The sequence below is a fragment of the Panthera uncia genome (assembly GCF_023721935.1).
Source record: "Panthera uncia isolate 11264 chromosome A1 unlocalized genomic scaffold, Puncia_PCG_1.0 HiC_scaffold_17, whole genome shotgun sequence".
Classification (NCBI taxonomy): domain Eukaryota; kingdom Metazoa; phylum Chordata; class Mammalia; order Carnivora; family Felidae; genus Panthera; species Panthera uncia.
The window spans coordinates 61,876,523-61,893,615 of NW_026057577.1; the positions used below are offsets into that span (position 1 = coordinate 61,876,523).

General features: G+C 36.6%; 1 protein-coding gene across 4 annotated transcripts in view; it reads left to right on the forward strand.

Annotated features, from left to right (window-relative positions):
• VCAN (versican) overlaps positions 1 to 17,093 on the forward strand; it is a 120,417-nt gene that overhangs the window by 91,617 nt on the left and 11,707 nt on the right. For all 4 annotated transcript variants that reach the window (XM_049649762.1, XM_049649761.1, XM_049649760.1 and 1 more), the window contains one exon: positions 11,369 to 11,513. In XM_049649762.1, the coding sequence (XP_049505719.1) occupies positions 11,369 to 11,513 (145 nt within the window). The remainder of the gene's footprint in view (positions 1 to 11,368; positions 11,514 to 17,093) is intronic.

The following is a 17,093-nucleotide window of genomic DNA, read 5'->3' on the forward strand; positions in this document are numbered from 1 at the left end:
AGAGGAAACAGAAAACCTTCCTCTCCTCCGCACTTGTCTAAATCTTTTCGGGAAGTTCTCAAACAAGTTACTAATTCACAGAACCATAAAGGTCTTATTTTCTAGCTCTAACCAGCTCATCTTGCCCCTCGATAGTTCTGACAGAGGTTGCAAAAGGCTAATCGGTAGCCTTTTGCACTTAAAAAAATACTACTTGAAAAATATTTCTGGAAGGTAACTGAATTTTGCCTTTTTTGTTTGTTCTCATCTTGGTAAGCATGTTCAGCCCTGGCAAGCTGGCATACCTAGAATTTGGGACACCCAGTCACCCTCCTGGTTAGGGTTGATGCATGAGAATTGCCAGATTTGTGGATTGACTTTAAATACAGAGACCCCTTTCCTTTTTTCATAAATAAACTCATCAGTCTGTCAAGCAAAGTATTGTGAGAAAAACCAGCTTTGAAAAAAGGTAGAAACAATGAAGAAATAGCCCTTAACTCAGGAATAAACACTTAAAAGGGGCAGAGAAAAGGAGTAACAAGTTGCAGGCCATAAACCATTAATTTTTTTTCTACAGGAAGGTATCATTATTACCCTTTTATAAACACAAAGGTTCCTCTCCTCCTCCCTCTGCCAGATGTCTTGGACATTGAAAAGAGAATCAAGAGTATGAGCTAATTCCCAGTGTTTTCTAAACTCATTTGTAGGTTTCTGCTCATTTGAAAGGATTGTCCATGATTTGGCAGAAAACAGTGCAAAACAAAACCCCCGAACTGAAAACTTAAGTTTTACTTTGTCTACCTGAAAACATTAGAAAACGCTCTGTAAAGTGTTTGCAGATGGATATGTGTCAGCTGTGGTGTGGTTTGAGATCCAAGTCAGATGCCACTTGTCTGTGAACAAGTCACACCGCATATCAACATTAATTTAATTATGTTAAACTTCACAGACTTCATTATATTAACCTAAAAGCCAAGGAAAACATATGCTGTTTCCTCATCCTTTAACACATTACTCATGAGTGGAAGAATTCTCAGTTTCTGTTCTGCCCAAGACCATTCAGCTCTTAATAAAAATTTTTATTTGTGTTGCAGTTCAGTTTGATTTGAAACCAACAACTGGTTCCTGTGATTCTACGTGTGAAATATAACCAGTCATAGAAGTTCTGGAACACAAAACCCTCATCTCCGCCTTGCCTTTACTTGCGCGCAGATATCTAGAGATAGGTGACAGGGCTGGAAGAACACTTACCATCACTGGAAAATCATTTCATAATTGACAAGATTCTCCTTAAAAAAAAAAAAATCAATTCCTTCTCACAGATGCTTTCCCAGCAGCTCTATGAAACTCTAAAATCATGTACAGATATTTAAATTTAATTGCTAATTACTTTAAGGCAATTCATGGAAAAGGCAAACAAAACTGTGGAATGGGTTTTGGCAGTTTCCCACTGCATTTGGATCGTTAGCGCTTCCTGCCTGAAGACCTGCGCAAACAAGCTTGGGGTGAGGGAACCCACTGGCTCCTTCCGAGGTGGGGGTTAAAAGCAAAGGGCTCCGTGGGGCTCTGCCTGCCCCTCCCCCATTCCAAGTGCTCTCGCGGTGGGAGGAACTCACATCCTTTAGAAAATGCTGTTGATAATTACAGCTTTGTAGGGCAGTGAGCTCACGCTATTACATGAGATTAGTGCTGTACTCAAGAGCTGCCAGATTGTCTCTCCCGCACAGAGACTTGCCAGCTAGGAAAATAATGGGCATGTTGCCATTTTAACAGCTATCAGGAGACCCCAAGTTAGTTTTTCTTCCCTTCAGCATATTCATGTTTGTAGGATCCAACTCCAGCCTACCAGCCCAGGGCAGTGACACAAAACAAATGTCTCTTTCTCCTTTAAAACAAAGCTGCTCTTTTCCTTTTTGTTGTTCAACTAAAAGACAACAGCAAGACTATAACCTCCCTTAAAACATAAATAAATAAGGACCCAGACTGGAGTAACGTTAAGCAAGTACAAGGATCAGAAGAGGTAGATCTCTACCTCACCGGGAGGTCATTTGCCCCCTAGGAGTTGAATAAAGCAAAGTTAAATGTACCCCCCGCAGACCGAAAACAAACGCCTATTGTGCAGCATAGCCATCTAGGGGGAGAAAAGGCATTTTAAAGTTACCAAATGTTTTGATTTCTGTAATAAGTAGTGCTCCTCACTTCCTTGCAGATAACTGGTTGACCTATGTTCTGAAAGGCTGAGGGTAACCCTGAGTGGTTACTCTGAGTTCTTTATTTTGTGAAAAGGTGGTTTCTTATCAGCATACGTTTCAAACATTTCAAACGGGTAAGCGGTCCTCTTGGGAAAGTGTTTCTATTTGTGGAGTTGGCTTTTTATACTTTGTGGTTATCTGTTTCCCCTTGGCATCGGTGGCATTTGGCTAATACTTGTAGCTTTGAGAATACGGCCATGGCACTGTCCCTTGCAGGTGATGATAGGGGTTTGCACACAGAAGTCAGCTTTTAGTACAGGTACCACATTTTATGGCTAGTCTAGGTAAGTTTTTACCTAAAAAACAAAAAAAAACAAAAAAAAACTAAATGTGAATCACACCGCGGGCAGTAATTTGCGCACATACGTGTTTGTTTACAATCTGCCCTGTTGTAAGGATTTGAGGTGGGTATTATAGATTTGACTTTGCTTCTGATGCAGTTTCACCATTGACATAAATATAAATAATCTGATAATTTTAAAAGAAAAAATGGAGAAAAATAAACTATTGTAGATAACATTCTAGTCAGATCGAAAAATCGGATTATAGCTGCCATTACCTGTAACGGAACAGAATGCAATCACATTGTTAAATGCTGTTTAGCTGAGGTCCATCTTCTAGCAAAGTGTTCTCTTCATGCTTTCCCTCACAAAACTGAGAGAACATTTCACATATAATCATTTCATCTTGATACATGAAGTAAATAATCATGATTGGGGGGGTATTGTAAATTCTGTTTTAAGTAACTTAGTTGGTAATTCATGATATATTAATGGAGGGATATCACCACCTAGTGGTCATATTGTATTTTGTGTTTCAAAACTTCACATACCCAGAATTCCACTTAGATCTACGAAGGAATAGTATTCCTGGTGAATTAAGTTCCTTTAGTCTGGAGTTTAAAATATACTATATACTTATTGTGAACCTGAAAGTTAAATGTGAGATTAGATAATTTTTCAAACACAGCGTGAAGTTAACACACAGAGTCACATGCTTAGTAAAATCCTAGCAACTGAGGCAAATATTAGAGCCAACGTTTCTCATATCTTCACTTTATACACAGTAATAGAACACAGTGGAAAGTTTTCCTTGGCAACTTACATTGGTATGTGAACCTAGAGGACATTTTTGGTTTTCTTATGAAAGCTTTTCACAGAGAATTAAATTAGCAGTGTTTGGGGGGAGGGAGAGTAGGTAGAAAGCAGCGACTGGACTGTTAGATTTAGTATGTTCTCCCATCAATTACAATAAAATATTATGTTATAGGACAGCTTCACTGGGCAAATGTCAAGAATGGTTTTTACCAATGGAATGTATGTGATTATTTAAATGTGCTTGGCAAAATCCATAATAGTTCTGAAACATAGAGACTTTAATTGGCCATTTAAGATAATTTAAATTATAGTGAATTTTAAAGACTAAAAAGTGACTGTATCTAAGCTGAAAAATTATAGCGAAAAGTGTGCATAGGTAGATGATAGCTATATAGATAGATGAAAGAAGGCCCTTGGCAGCTGCATATTCAGGATTTCAAGTTTTGCAGTTTCAGTTACACATGAGATACCCTGAAGATCCACAAGATGAAATATTTTGTCCTTTTTTTTCTCAGGTACAAATTTGAAGTGTACCTAGTGGCTGGCTAGTGTGTGAGAATTGTTCAATTAGCTATCAAATCTGTCTAGTGGGTGGCTCAATTTTTGCATTTCCAGAGGTCTATTGCTGTTTATTCTGCTAAACTTTGAACCATTTTGGATCATATTTATGGTGGGAACCTACCTGCCACCAGGTGTGTGGGAATAGGGACATTTCTATAGATCTTAGATAATTCTTCCCTAGTGCCAAGAAGTTCTGTATTTGTAGGTGTGTGTGTGTGTGTGTGTGTGTATGTGTGTGTGTAAGAGTGGTAAATATCACATTTGTGTCTCACAAAAAGATGAACTGCAATTTTATCTAGTGTCTGTGAAAATTCTGTTTTCTTTTTAATAGAGATGAAAAGAAATCAAGAAATTCTGAACAGAGTATCTAACTTTTAAGGAGAACTAGTTAGTGCCCAGTGATTATTCTTCATAGAGTTAATTATCAATTAAGTTTTGATAGGACCTGTTGCTTTGTAAACTTCTCCCTTTCAAGAAGCTGATAAAAGAGATTTAAAAACAAGAGTTTAATGTTCTGGGGATTCTTTCTCCACCAGAAGTTGAAACAAAGTTTTCATTTTTGAATCTTGTATTTTCAAAGTTTTCATTTTTGAATCAAATTTACAAGATTTATACAAAATTTTGACACAGAAAAACAAATACTATTTGGAATGTTGCATAGAGGGGTAAGAGTAAGTCATTCCGTGGTTGAGGAACCTTCCTTACTCCAGTTTTTCCTTTTCACCACCTAGCTGTTTGCATTTTTCTTCATAAATTGATTTGCTTACATATGTATCAAGTAGAGGACCAGCTGGGATAGGACTGTCACAGCAGTAACTGATTAATACTGGATATCCTGTTTCTTTTCTTTAACTGAGAGCCATGCTCAAAGCTGAACCCAAGCAAACTTCTTTTTTAAAGCAAAACAAAGCTTTTTTAGAAAGTTTATTTCTAAATCTTCTATATTTCTGAAACAATGGCTTTTTAACCTGAGGAAAAAAGGCAGTTTTCATCTCTGTGTAAGGAAAATGTCAATTAGTCGCATTACATTTTGCCATCAATTTCTTTTGTTCGTGCTTGTGATACTAGTTATCTGCTGAGATGTTAGCGCCATTGATCAAGGCCCTGTGGTGTGTATTTTACAGATAAAAGATCCCCTGGTATCTCTGAATGATAGTTGGGACTCCTAGAGTCCCAACTATATATAATCAGAAATTCATCTTGAAAGGATGTTAAACTCTAACTTTAGTAGATTACTTTTGAAAGATAAATTTCAAAAGCAGACACTCCACCCCCAATTCCCCCCCCCAAACACACACACCCCCCCCCCCCCCCCCCCCCCAGTGTGTTTATGGAATCCAGGGGAAGACTTGCAAAGAGCTGAGGAGAGAGAAGAGCTCCTTAGCTATGCTCCTTGACAAAAATCAGTCAAGTCCCTCTTAGGTCTGTGGAATTGAGGTCACTGAGAGTGAAGAATTTTGGCAGGCTGGGAGGTCCTGTGTTCTCCAGAAGACCTGCAGGTTAACTTTTAGCTTTTATGTTAATGTGAGACAGAAACAAATTCTTGACAATAAAATACAGATTATTTGGAACAAAATAAGCTAAGTATTTATTAGGTTTGATAGACTTTGATGAGTAACTTAATTCAGTTCTGAGTTTTCCCTCTCAGTATTAAGATTGGTTCAAATGAGTTCTCTGGTTTGTAGAGATAATTTTCATGTGAGAGAACCATGCATAGCTTTTGGGTTTTGGCCAGGGTTTTTTGAATCATTTTATGCCTTTGGCAGCTGATGTATTCAAATCCATTTGGGGGGGAAGAAAGGGAAAACAACTGAAACGTTACAAAATCCAGTTTAATTGAAATAGTTGTCTCTTTTGGCACTTTGGTTTTTTACAGAGACAGAGAACAGTCATTTAACGGGAACTCTAGGAGCAACTTTACCATATAATAGGCAACATTAAGCAGTTTCATACTGGATACAAAATAATTATCTCTTAATAAAGTGCAAGTTTTTTATAGAACACGTAGAAAATTTTATATCTGAAGTGGCTTTCCTCTATATCAACTACTTAAGTTGTATGTCCTAATTTTCTCTGCCATCAGGAAAGAACGAAAATGCAAAGTAATTTAGAGTTCTCTTTTCAGACATAGCCTTGATATTATTCTGTTCCCTGGGGGAGGCAACGAGAGTTTGGGGTTTGGGTTGGAGAACATGAGTCTCGGAGACACAGACAAATGTGCAGAAGTCTGATCAGCATTTATTTTTGTCAATGGTGTTGAAATGAATTCTCCATAAACTGTGCTGGCTTTTTGGCATATTTCTCAGTTTGCCTGTCCAGCCCTAGAAGAGGGTTGATCTAGGGTAGATCACCCAGGATGTTTGCTTATGACTCCAAATGAGGAGGAAAAAAATCAAGATGGGAGTAGGGCATTTTTCTCTGCCCATTCTGAGAATCTACATTTCTGTGTGTATAAGACACTGTCCATTTGAGAGAGGCTCTATTACATTCTTAGAACTTGGAATTGATTTCCTGAGGAGAGATCTCTTTCTAATATTTAACTTCAGTGAAAAAATATATTATTAAACCTGAAATCAATGATTTATTTTTTTATACCCTTTACCCTGCAAGTGATATTAAAAATAAAGCTGTAAAGAATTCAGGAGGAAACAAAGAGTTATTCAGAAAACTGGAGTTTCCTTTGCTAAAGTTAGGTTGGCAATAACATGGAGCAAAATCAAAGCATCTTAGCCAAAATAAATCTGCACAATGGAGCTATCAGATATGAGGTAATAGTGTGACATGCCTGTGGGTATCCAACATTCTTGTAAAAACCACAGACCCAAAATTTGGTCCTGCACCATTAAGCCACAGTTCTGCCAAGCAACAACACAGAACGCAGGTTTTCAATCACTGTTGCAAGCCAAATGTAATTCCCACCAAAAACAATTAAATCTTTTACCAGAGGTCTGAGTCTGGGCAGCCTAAGCCCTGAGAATCACTTCAGTGGCATGGAATCTGAATCTCATTTCAGTGTGAAAATGAGGCAGTCATTGTTCAGATCAGGAGGAAAAGTCAGCTGCAAAATACATGGCAGGCCAGGAACTAGTAACTTGAAGTGATATTTGTTGAGGTTAGATTAGAAAAAGGTTAGCTAAGAAATTTATAAGTTCTTTCTGATAGCTGCATAGACCGTCTAATAGTGTTCATTTTTGCTGATTAGAAAAATAATTCACGCTGTCTTTAGGGAAGTGGAAAATATAAGAATATATAGAATAAACTATTACCTCCTCATATAACTTAGATATCTGAGAGTATGTGTAAAATTTAGATCATTGCATGGTTTTCGTATTTTGCTTTTCATTGCATATTTTCTGTATTTTGCTTTTTAATTTTAACTTAAAACTTCTTTTAGTATTTTCCATTTCCCTATATATTCTTCACAGACAAGATATACAGACTATATATATATATATATATATATTCACTCTATAGATTTTTACCCATTTGCTGCTAGTATAATTAATATTTTAGATAAATTATTGTTCACATCTCTGATTTTTTTTTTAAGATATAATTTTAGAAGTGGAATTATGGGATGTAAGTGGTGGAACTTTTTGAGGTTCTTGATGTCTATCACCAACTGTTTTCCAGAATGGTTATTGTCTGTCTCATGTATCATTTGCCAACAGTGAGCAACATCTTTGATTAGAAGTAGATGTGGGGGTGCCTGATTGGCTCAGTCGGTTGAGCATCTGACTTTGGCTCAGGGTCATGAAGTCATGGCTCCTGAATTCAAGCCCCACATAGGGCTTGGTGCTGTCAGTGTGGAGCCTACTTCGGATCCTCGGTCCCTCTCTCTCTCTGCCCCTGCCTCTCTCTCCCTCTCTCTAAAAGAAATGAAACATTTAGAAGTAGATGTGGATAGGGTAGAATGCAACACACTCTGTTGTTCATTATTTCTAACTATCAAATTATTTATTAAACAATACCAGTGTGTGCCAGGCATAATTCCTGGCAATGAGGATAAGTAGTAAACAAAAGAACCCCAAATTCCTGTCTTCAGTGAGCTTACATTCTATTAAGGAGAAAAAAAATACAATAAATAAATTACATAGGACATCGGAAGTTAATTATTATGAAGACAAATAAAACAAGAGATCTGGGAGTGTGTGTAGGGACAAGGACTCAGGGAGCATTACACAGTTTGCATATCCTGTGGATGTGTGGGAAAGTTATCCACCTTTGAGGACTTTTACATGTTTCCTGTAAGAGGTTAGTTAGAAAGTAACCTAGAAATGATTGAGCTCCAAAATCCATAAGTATTTGAGGAACTCTGGAACTTTGGCTATAGGAAATATCCAATACAGATCTTTGTTAGTTTTAAGGAATTCCTATTCCTTTGCTTATTAATTTAATTTAATTTAATTTAATTTAAATTTTTATTTTGATGTTGCTTTAATAGGTCTGTTAAAGACAACTTAGTTACATATCAGCAACAGGTTGAATATGACTTTTATTTTGCTTTGTCGCTCCATTTCCTGTTTCCTTGTTTATTATCTATCTAAAAGAGTAGCAAAAGCAAAAACAACAAAAGGCTTTATGGGTGGAGGGTGAGAGATGATAAGGGAAAGGAAGTAAGCAAAGAAAAGGAAAACAGAGAAATAATTAGCAATCCCTTTTAGAGCAACTGTCAGTTCCTGGCTTCAGGGAGACCTGCCAGTCAAAGGATCCTCTGATCTTCCTTCCCAAGGCCATCAAGGCAGTAACTCAGAGGTACCATTCCGGCTACTAGAGTTGGATTTCAATCCATTTAATTTCTGGATCTCCACCAGAAAAATAAAAACACCCTTCATTCTGTGTTTTGGCAAAAACAAACAAACACAAACCACACCTTTATTAAGCTTCCCTTGGTTCTTTGCAATTTTATCACTTTTCAAAGACTCTTACATAGTGGGGATCTCCTTATCTCGATCTTAATTTTTGGCATGATTGAGGAGGATTTTAAAACAAAGCTAGGAAAAGAGATTGAAGGAAAAGTAGCAGGTCTCTTAATCTGGAGGCTTTCAAACTTTAGATCTTCTCACAAATTATTTTATCAAAGATCAAGGTTTTTACCATACTTAAAAGTTTTAAAAGCCATTTGTTTTTCTGAGAAGAAAAATCAGATATTGTCTAGTATACTTATTATACATTTTTAAAAGCTATAAAAGTAGCCACAGTACTATTGGTTTGTTTGTTTGTTTGTTTGGCATGTTCTGAGTTGGAAACAACAGCTTTACTCTTACATACAACTCTTTTTTCTCTATCTTCCCAAATAAAATCCCTTAATTCAAGCCACAAACTTATTTTAAATTTAATTCAAGAAAAGACATAGATCTGTAGGACCAAGAAAGATAGTCATATCAGCCATTGCACACGAATCTGAATCTGTCCTTCTACCAAGTGAAGAAAGTTTGACTCTATCAGATTTGGTAGCATTAGATGTGATGTACAACATGATAGCAGGCAAAGCATATTGAAAACATGATTCTCAAGTTGAGCCAGAAAGATGCTGAACAAACTTGTCCCATATCACATTCTAGTTATCAGGAGACCCAAGGCTAGGAAATTACTCTCTTAATTATAGTCTGAAGTTTATAATTTTTCAACAGACATAGGGACTGTGTTTTTCATACAATTATTGATGATGGAGACAACATTTTAAGGTAAGAAGAAATTGAATGTAAGCCCAAGAGCCCTGAGTGCTTAACATCTCAAAGTCCAAGTTTCTCCAAATCCTACTGGATTCTTGTAAGAGATAATGCATATCAAGTACCTAGGAAAGGGCTTCATCCATTATAGGTGCTGAATATGACAGGTGTTATTCTGATGGAAAGCAAAAGATAATTCTGGTTATAGTTCATTGCCCAGACTGGGAAATCAAAAGATACCATCTACAGATACAGTTATAAAGATAACCAATAGAGGGGCATCTGGGTGTCTCAGTCTTTTAAGCGTCTGACTTCAACTTAGGTCATTATCTCATGGTTCTCTAGTTGGAGCCCCGTGTTGGGCTGTGTGCTGACAGCTCAGAGCCTGAAGACTGCTTCAGATTCTGTCTCTCCCTCTCTCTGCCCCTCTCCCACGCATACTCTGTCTCTCCCTGTCTCTCAAAAAATAAACATTAAAAATAATTTTTTTAATTAAAAAAGAAGAAAATCAATAGAAAAACATAAAAGAAAAACAAATATATTTTTATAGTAAGATATATATATGACTTTTTATTATTTTTTAATGTTTATTTATTTATTTTTGAGAGTGAGAGACAGCACAAGAAGGGGAGGGGCAGAGAGACACAGAATATGAAGCAGAGCCCCATGAGGAGCTCAAACCCACTCACCATGAGATCATGACCCGAGCCAAAGTCAGACACTTAAATGACTGAGCCACCCAGATGCTTAAATGACTGAGCCACTCAGACGCTCCTAGCAAGATATATTTTTAACAGTTTGTCTTTTGTATCAATATGCTTAAATGTGGTCAGTGTTCCAATTGAGAGAAAACAACTTCCAGATTTATATTGTAAAGCAAAACTTAACTTATAGTGCATATAAGAACCACATCTAAAGCAGAATTATTCAGGGGTCACCTAGGTGGCTCTATCGGTTAAGCTTCTGACTCTTGATTTTGGCTCAGGTCATGATCTCATGGTTTGTAGGAATGAGCTGTGCATCAGACTCCACACTGTTAGTGTGCAGCCTACTAGAGATTCTCTCTCTGCCTCTCTGTCTCTGTCTCTGTCTCTCTCTCTGTCTCTCTCAAAATAAATAAAAATAAATGAATAAGTAAGAACTTTAATAAAAAAATAAAACAAAATTACTAAGGAAGGTTGAATATGAAATGATGGAAACATGTATATTGGGTAAGTATAAAAAATAAATTAGCAAATGTCTCAATTTTTCTTAACCAAATAAATGAATTTGGATAAAACCAATCACATTAAATAAGGCAAGAAAACATACTTTATAGTGGCAAAGAGGTAAAAGAAAAAATACAAATTTTATTGTACTGTCATTATAATTACATAAAATTACATGTGCCCATAAGGGCTGGGAGAAAACATGACAGAGTGATGAGATTATGGGTTTTTTTTTCTCTGCTTCCACTCCCATTAATATTGTTACACTTAATAATAATAACATGATCAAATTTCTTAAGTCAAGCATTCATTACATATTTAGAAATGTAGGATATCTAGAACAAAATTTCTCAGACGTATCTCATTGTCAAAGGAAAAAAAAATACACATTTGCTGAAGAGAGACTTTGAAATACGTATATTTTCCATTCAGAGTGTAAAAGCTTTTTTCTTTATCATTAAAATAATTTCAGTTAGATAGTTCAACAAAAGCTGTTGAGTCATTCTAATTCCATTGCAATGTAATGGCTCTGTTGCTCTTATCATTTGTTACTTTTCGACTATCAAGTAGTTAATTCTGTTCTTCCTCCATTTTTACAGCAATATGAGAACTGGCGGCCCAACCAGCCAGACAGCTTCTTTTCTGCTGGAGAAGATTGTGTTGTAATCATTTGGCATGAGAACGGCCAGTGGAATGATGTTCCCTGCAATTATCATCTCACCTATACCTGCAAGAAAGGAACAGGTAATGATCAATTAATAACGCATACCTAATCTGCATTTCAATTATCAAGCAAATTCAAGATGAATAAACTTCATTATTTCAAGACACAAACTGGATGTCATATATGGCATCTCTTGCTGCTTATGGAATATTTCACTCCTCCAATACATTTGCAAAATTCATTTTCAGTAATGTCTTTACCTTAGATTTCAGATGCTGAAGATAACAATGTCATATTCGTATTGCAAAAAACTACCTGGCAGTATCTTTAAGAAAAACAAAGTACCAGCCCAAGAGTCTGTCCACCTGTTTATTCTTTTTTTTAAAAAAAAATTTTTTTTTCAACGTTTTTTATTTATTTTTGGGACAGAGAGAGACATAGCATGAACGGGGGAGGGGCAGAGAGAGAGGGAGACACAGAATCGGAAACAGGCTCCAGGCTCCGAGCCATCAGCCCAGAGCCTGACGCGGGGCTCGAACTCACGGAGAGTGAGATCGTGACCTGGCTGAAGTCGGACGCTTAACCGACTGCGCCACCCAGGCACCCCTACCTGTTTATTCTGATGAGAACTTACAAAAAAAAAAAAAAAAGTCAACATCTAAGAATCGGGTTATGTCATGAAATAATCTGGATTTTTTTACTCTGGTAGAAAAATAAGAACTGGTACCATTTGGTCCATGTTGGAACGTGTCAGTGGTTTGAAGTTCTGGGGCTTAAAAACCATTGCCCTCCCTCACTAGGGATGTTCCCTCATTTTGTAGGCATTTGAAGTTTATAATCATTTCTGTAGGAGCTCATTATGTGTTTATAAACAATAGAACAAAAACAGCGTCACTCTTGTTGAATACCTTCAACGTCTGCTAAAATAAAAACATTTGTGATGTAAGCTCTGTAGCAAGCATTGCTTAGTCAACATTAAACAGATAAAATTAAGAACACTGATTTTAGAAAGTGTTTATTATTGACCAATATGTTTGAATTTCTGAGGCACACTGTATAGACGTCCTCCTTTAAAAAAAGAGGAATTCCATAAAAATTTTTTAACCTTTCACAATTGATAATGGTGTTAGAATATGAAAATTTAGCCTCTAGACCTAGAACTTTTCATCAAGTAAGAGTACAATTGCAAAATATAAAATTCATTGGATTCATTTGTCTTTGGATATAAAAGTAGTAAACTAAAAATACACACTCTGCAGATATTTTAGGAACAACTTAAACCCCGATACTAAGAAATTCTATCAGAAGAAAGAAAACACTGAGATACACAGAGCTCAGATGAAACTCAGCTGTCAGCCTTGTCACTCTCTCTGCTATTGTCTTATCTAAAGTCAAATTTATTCTGACTATCCTTTCTGTCTGAGCAGCTTCCCTGGCTTTGTGCATTACTTCAGCACTTCTGCCATGGGACTCGTGAAAATAGCAAATCAGGTATTTGCTCTTTTCCCTGTTTCTAGTGTAAGAAGTCTTTAATGAACTGTTTGTCTTTCTCTGAATGTCATGTTTGCCTTCTTAAGTCTCCAAATGTTCCTTGGAGTCATGCCTTTCCCTTTGTGATCCAAGCATTCTTGTATGCCCCATATTATTTTTTCCTAAAGCAGGGTTTCTCAACAGCAGCACTGTTAATATTTTGGCCCAGGTAATGCTTAGTTGTGGGGGCTGTCCTGTGCATTGCAAATGTGTAGCAGCGTTCTTGCCCTCCATGCAATGAATGCCTGGAACGTTCTTCTCCATGCCCCCATCCTCCTCCTTTGTTTTGTAATAACCATCAGCGTCACTAGACCATGCCACCTATCCCTGGGGAGGGAGGGAGAGGGAGAAAACTGCCCCAGTTTGAGGACCACTGCCCTATAGCTACACAGGCTTTACAAAAACAGCATCCTGGTTTACATTTCCAGATGGGGAAAGAGATTTGTAAGACGTTGGTTCTACTTGATTAAGGTAGAAAACCAAACCAAACAGAAAGATTCCTGTATTTTGTCACTCTTTTGTCTGATTTTTATTCATATAGACTTAACTCTTTGTTAATCAAATACTCTGGGGGAATTTTATAAATGTCTATAGACTTTTATAAAAGACTCATTTCTCCTTTCACATGTTTTAGACATCCTTAAACATACAGACCTAAATAATTATACTTTTAATTAAATATGTGTGAAGAGGATTATAATATGTGTATATAAAAGCCATTATTTCCAATTTTACTGAGAGTTAACTGACATACATCACTGTATAAGTTTAAGGCATACAGCATGATGGTTTGATTTACATGAATTGTGAAAATGATTGCCACAGTAGGTTCAGCTAACATTCATCTTCTCACATAGATAAAAGAAAAAGAAAAGAAAGAAAAAAGAATAAAGGGAAAACATTTTTTTTTTCTTGTGATGAAAACTATTACGATTTACTGTCAACTTTCCTGTATATCATACAGCATTGTTAGCCATAGTCATTGTGTTACATTACATCCTATTACTTATGTATCTTAAAGCTGGAAGTTCGTACATTTTGACCACTTTCTATGAGTCTGTTTGTTTTTTTGTTTTAGATTCCACATATTTAGAGTTAGATTTTAGATTTGCTTTAGATTCCACATGTAAGTATTTGTCTTTCTCTGTCTGAATTACTTTACTTTGTATAATGCTCTAAAGGCCCATTCGTGTTGTCTCCAATGGTAGGATTTTCTCATTTTTTATGGCTGAATAATATTCCATTATATGTATGTATATATACCCACAACTTCTTTATCTGTTCATCCATTGGTGGACACTCAGTTGTTTCCGTGTCTTGGCCATTGTAAATAATACTGCAATGAACATGAGGGTGCGGATACCTTTTTGAATTAGTGTTTTTGTTACCTGTGGATATATTCCCAGAAGCAGAATTACTGGATATATGGCAGTTCTATTTTAATTTTTTAAGGATCCCTCAAACTTCCCTGCTACTTTTCTAGTAGCTGTACTAATTTACAATCCCACAATGGTTCCCCTTTCTCCACATCCTCACCAGTATTTATCTCTTGTTTTTTTTTTTTTTTTTTTGATGATGGCCTTTCCAATAGGCGTGAGGTGATACGTCACTGTGATTTTAATTTGCATTTCCCTAATGACTACTGATCTTGAACATCTTTTCATGTACCTCTTGGCCTTTGTGTATATTCATTGAAGAAAGTCTTTTTGGACCCTTTGCCCATTTTTTTAATTGGGTTATTTGGAGTTGCCGCTGCCCTTCTGGTCTGAGGGGCTGGAAGACACTGTCTGCAACAGATGAGGCTGTGACTCAGCACCTTGCCTGGGTGTGAGCAAACCAAGCTCTAGAGCTGGCAAATCTCCTCATTTGAGGATCTGAATCAGGCAGATATGTTCCCTGGTCAGAGTGCACTTCTGACTTGGCTCTGCAGATAAGCAATGCTGCTGGCTGGGATTACTACTTAGGCACTGCAGGTATGAATTTGGTCTACGAAGATTCATGTGCTGGTTGTTTCAGACCCCTCCCCCTCTTTGGAGTCATAGTCAGATTCCTCGTGGCTGAGTCCCAAAGATTCCCCTGTAATACCCGTGGTGCAACATCAGAGTAGGGCTCCCACAAAGCATCCCACAATGCTGGGGAAGCTGGTTTTCTTCCTGGCGTTCTTTTTTCCAACTGGAAGAACCTGAGGCTCAGAGAACACCTCTTCACATGATGCTGCACACTCCTGGTGGAGGAGCAAAGTGGTCAATGTTTAGCCGTTCTCTTATCCTGCTAATGGAGTCTGTCTTCGTCTCTGGGCTGCAGGGGAGTGCTTTAACCTCCCCTCCATGTTCAAGGATTCTCTCAGTAGGGTCTCGTTCTTGAATAGATGCTAGTTGTTCTTGGAATCATCACTTTTTAGAGGACACCTCAGTGCATACTATCCACACATCTTTGGATCATTTTGCAGATTCCTTACAGTCCCATCTGTTTACTTCCCAATTCCAACCATAGATAATGACTTCATTCTCTTATTTTCCTCTTTAGTATTATCACATATGCTCGTATTTGTAAACGACAAATTGTTTAGTTTTGCACATTTTTGAACTTCAAGTGGAATCATATTGTATGTATTTTGTGACTTGCTTTTTTTGTTCAGCGTTATTTGTGAGATTTATCCATGTTGATACATTTAGCTGTATTTCTTCATTTTGCTGCTTATAGTATTTTATGTATAACTAACTATATAACGTTTTATTTACCAGTTCTCCTGTCAGTAGACATTTAGGTTATATTGAGTGTTTTTGCTATTATAGACAACATTTCTATAAATATTCTTCAATTTGTTCCAGGTAGACCTCTGTGAGTTTCCATAGGGTATTTTTCCAGGAGTGACATTGCTGAGTCTTAGGATTTATGTGCCATCAAATTTATTACAAAATGCCAAATTATTTTCCAAACTAGTTTTCCAATTTGCACCTTCCACCAGGAATATGTGAGAGGTCCTGTTACCCCACATCTTCTTTAACATTTGATATTATTGGACTTTGAGATTTTTGCCAATCTGGTGGGTATAAAATGTTATCTCTTGTGATTTAATTTGTGTTTACTTGGATACTTTTCCCTGAATATCATTTCATATACTTATATGGCATTCACTTGTAGCTCTTTTGTAAAGGTTCTATTCATGTTTGTTCCTTATTTTTAAAAATTGATTGCTTCTCTTTTTTATATTGATTCATAGGAGTCATTTTTATATCCTGTTTTGTAATCCCTTGGCAATTTTATCTGTTGCAAATATCTTCTCCCAGTTTGTAGACTGTTTTTACTCCTACCCTGTGGTATTTATTGATGAACAGAATTCTTCCTTTTGTTGCATTTTTCTTTATGGTTCAAAACTTTCTGTGTCTTAAGAAATCTTTACCTACCCTAAAGTCAGAAAGATAGTCTACACTGTTTTCTAAATGTTTTAAGGTTTTTGCTTTTTATATTTTTGTATTTAAACCATCCAAAATTAATTTCCCATGTATTCCCTGAGGTAGGGAATGAAGTTCACTTTTATCCATATGAATACCCAATGTCCAAGTGAAAAAACTACCTTTTCTCCACTGTTCTGCCATGTTGCTTCTGTCAAGTATTGAGCCTATATGTGTGGATCCATTTCTGGTCTATTTGCCTGTCCTTCCCAATACCATACTCATTGAATTATTTTAGCCATATTATAAGTCCTCATCTGTAAATAGCTTTGAAAGAAATCTGTATATTGACAATGACAACTTTTAATTTGTCAGCATACCACAGAATTAAGTGTAAATGAATTATATAATTGATAGCTTTTAACCTTAACCTCACAAACCCATTAGTTCCAACTGAAGGCATATAATAAATAAAAACTTTAAGTTACTGATGGAGACAACACCAATAAGCCACATGTTGGCATGAGACAGGTGCTTTTTAATTTGGTAGTGGCCCTTCCAGATGGGTAGATGAATATATGATCATTTAGCCTAGTGGTTCCTTACTAAAACACAGTTAAAGGTGATATAATCTGAGATTGAAACTAGGCACAGAGTCTCAGTATTTAGCTTTTGCTCTTGAAAAATTTCAATTCTTCAATTCTAAATGATTGCCTTTGCTGAAGGTGCTTGATT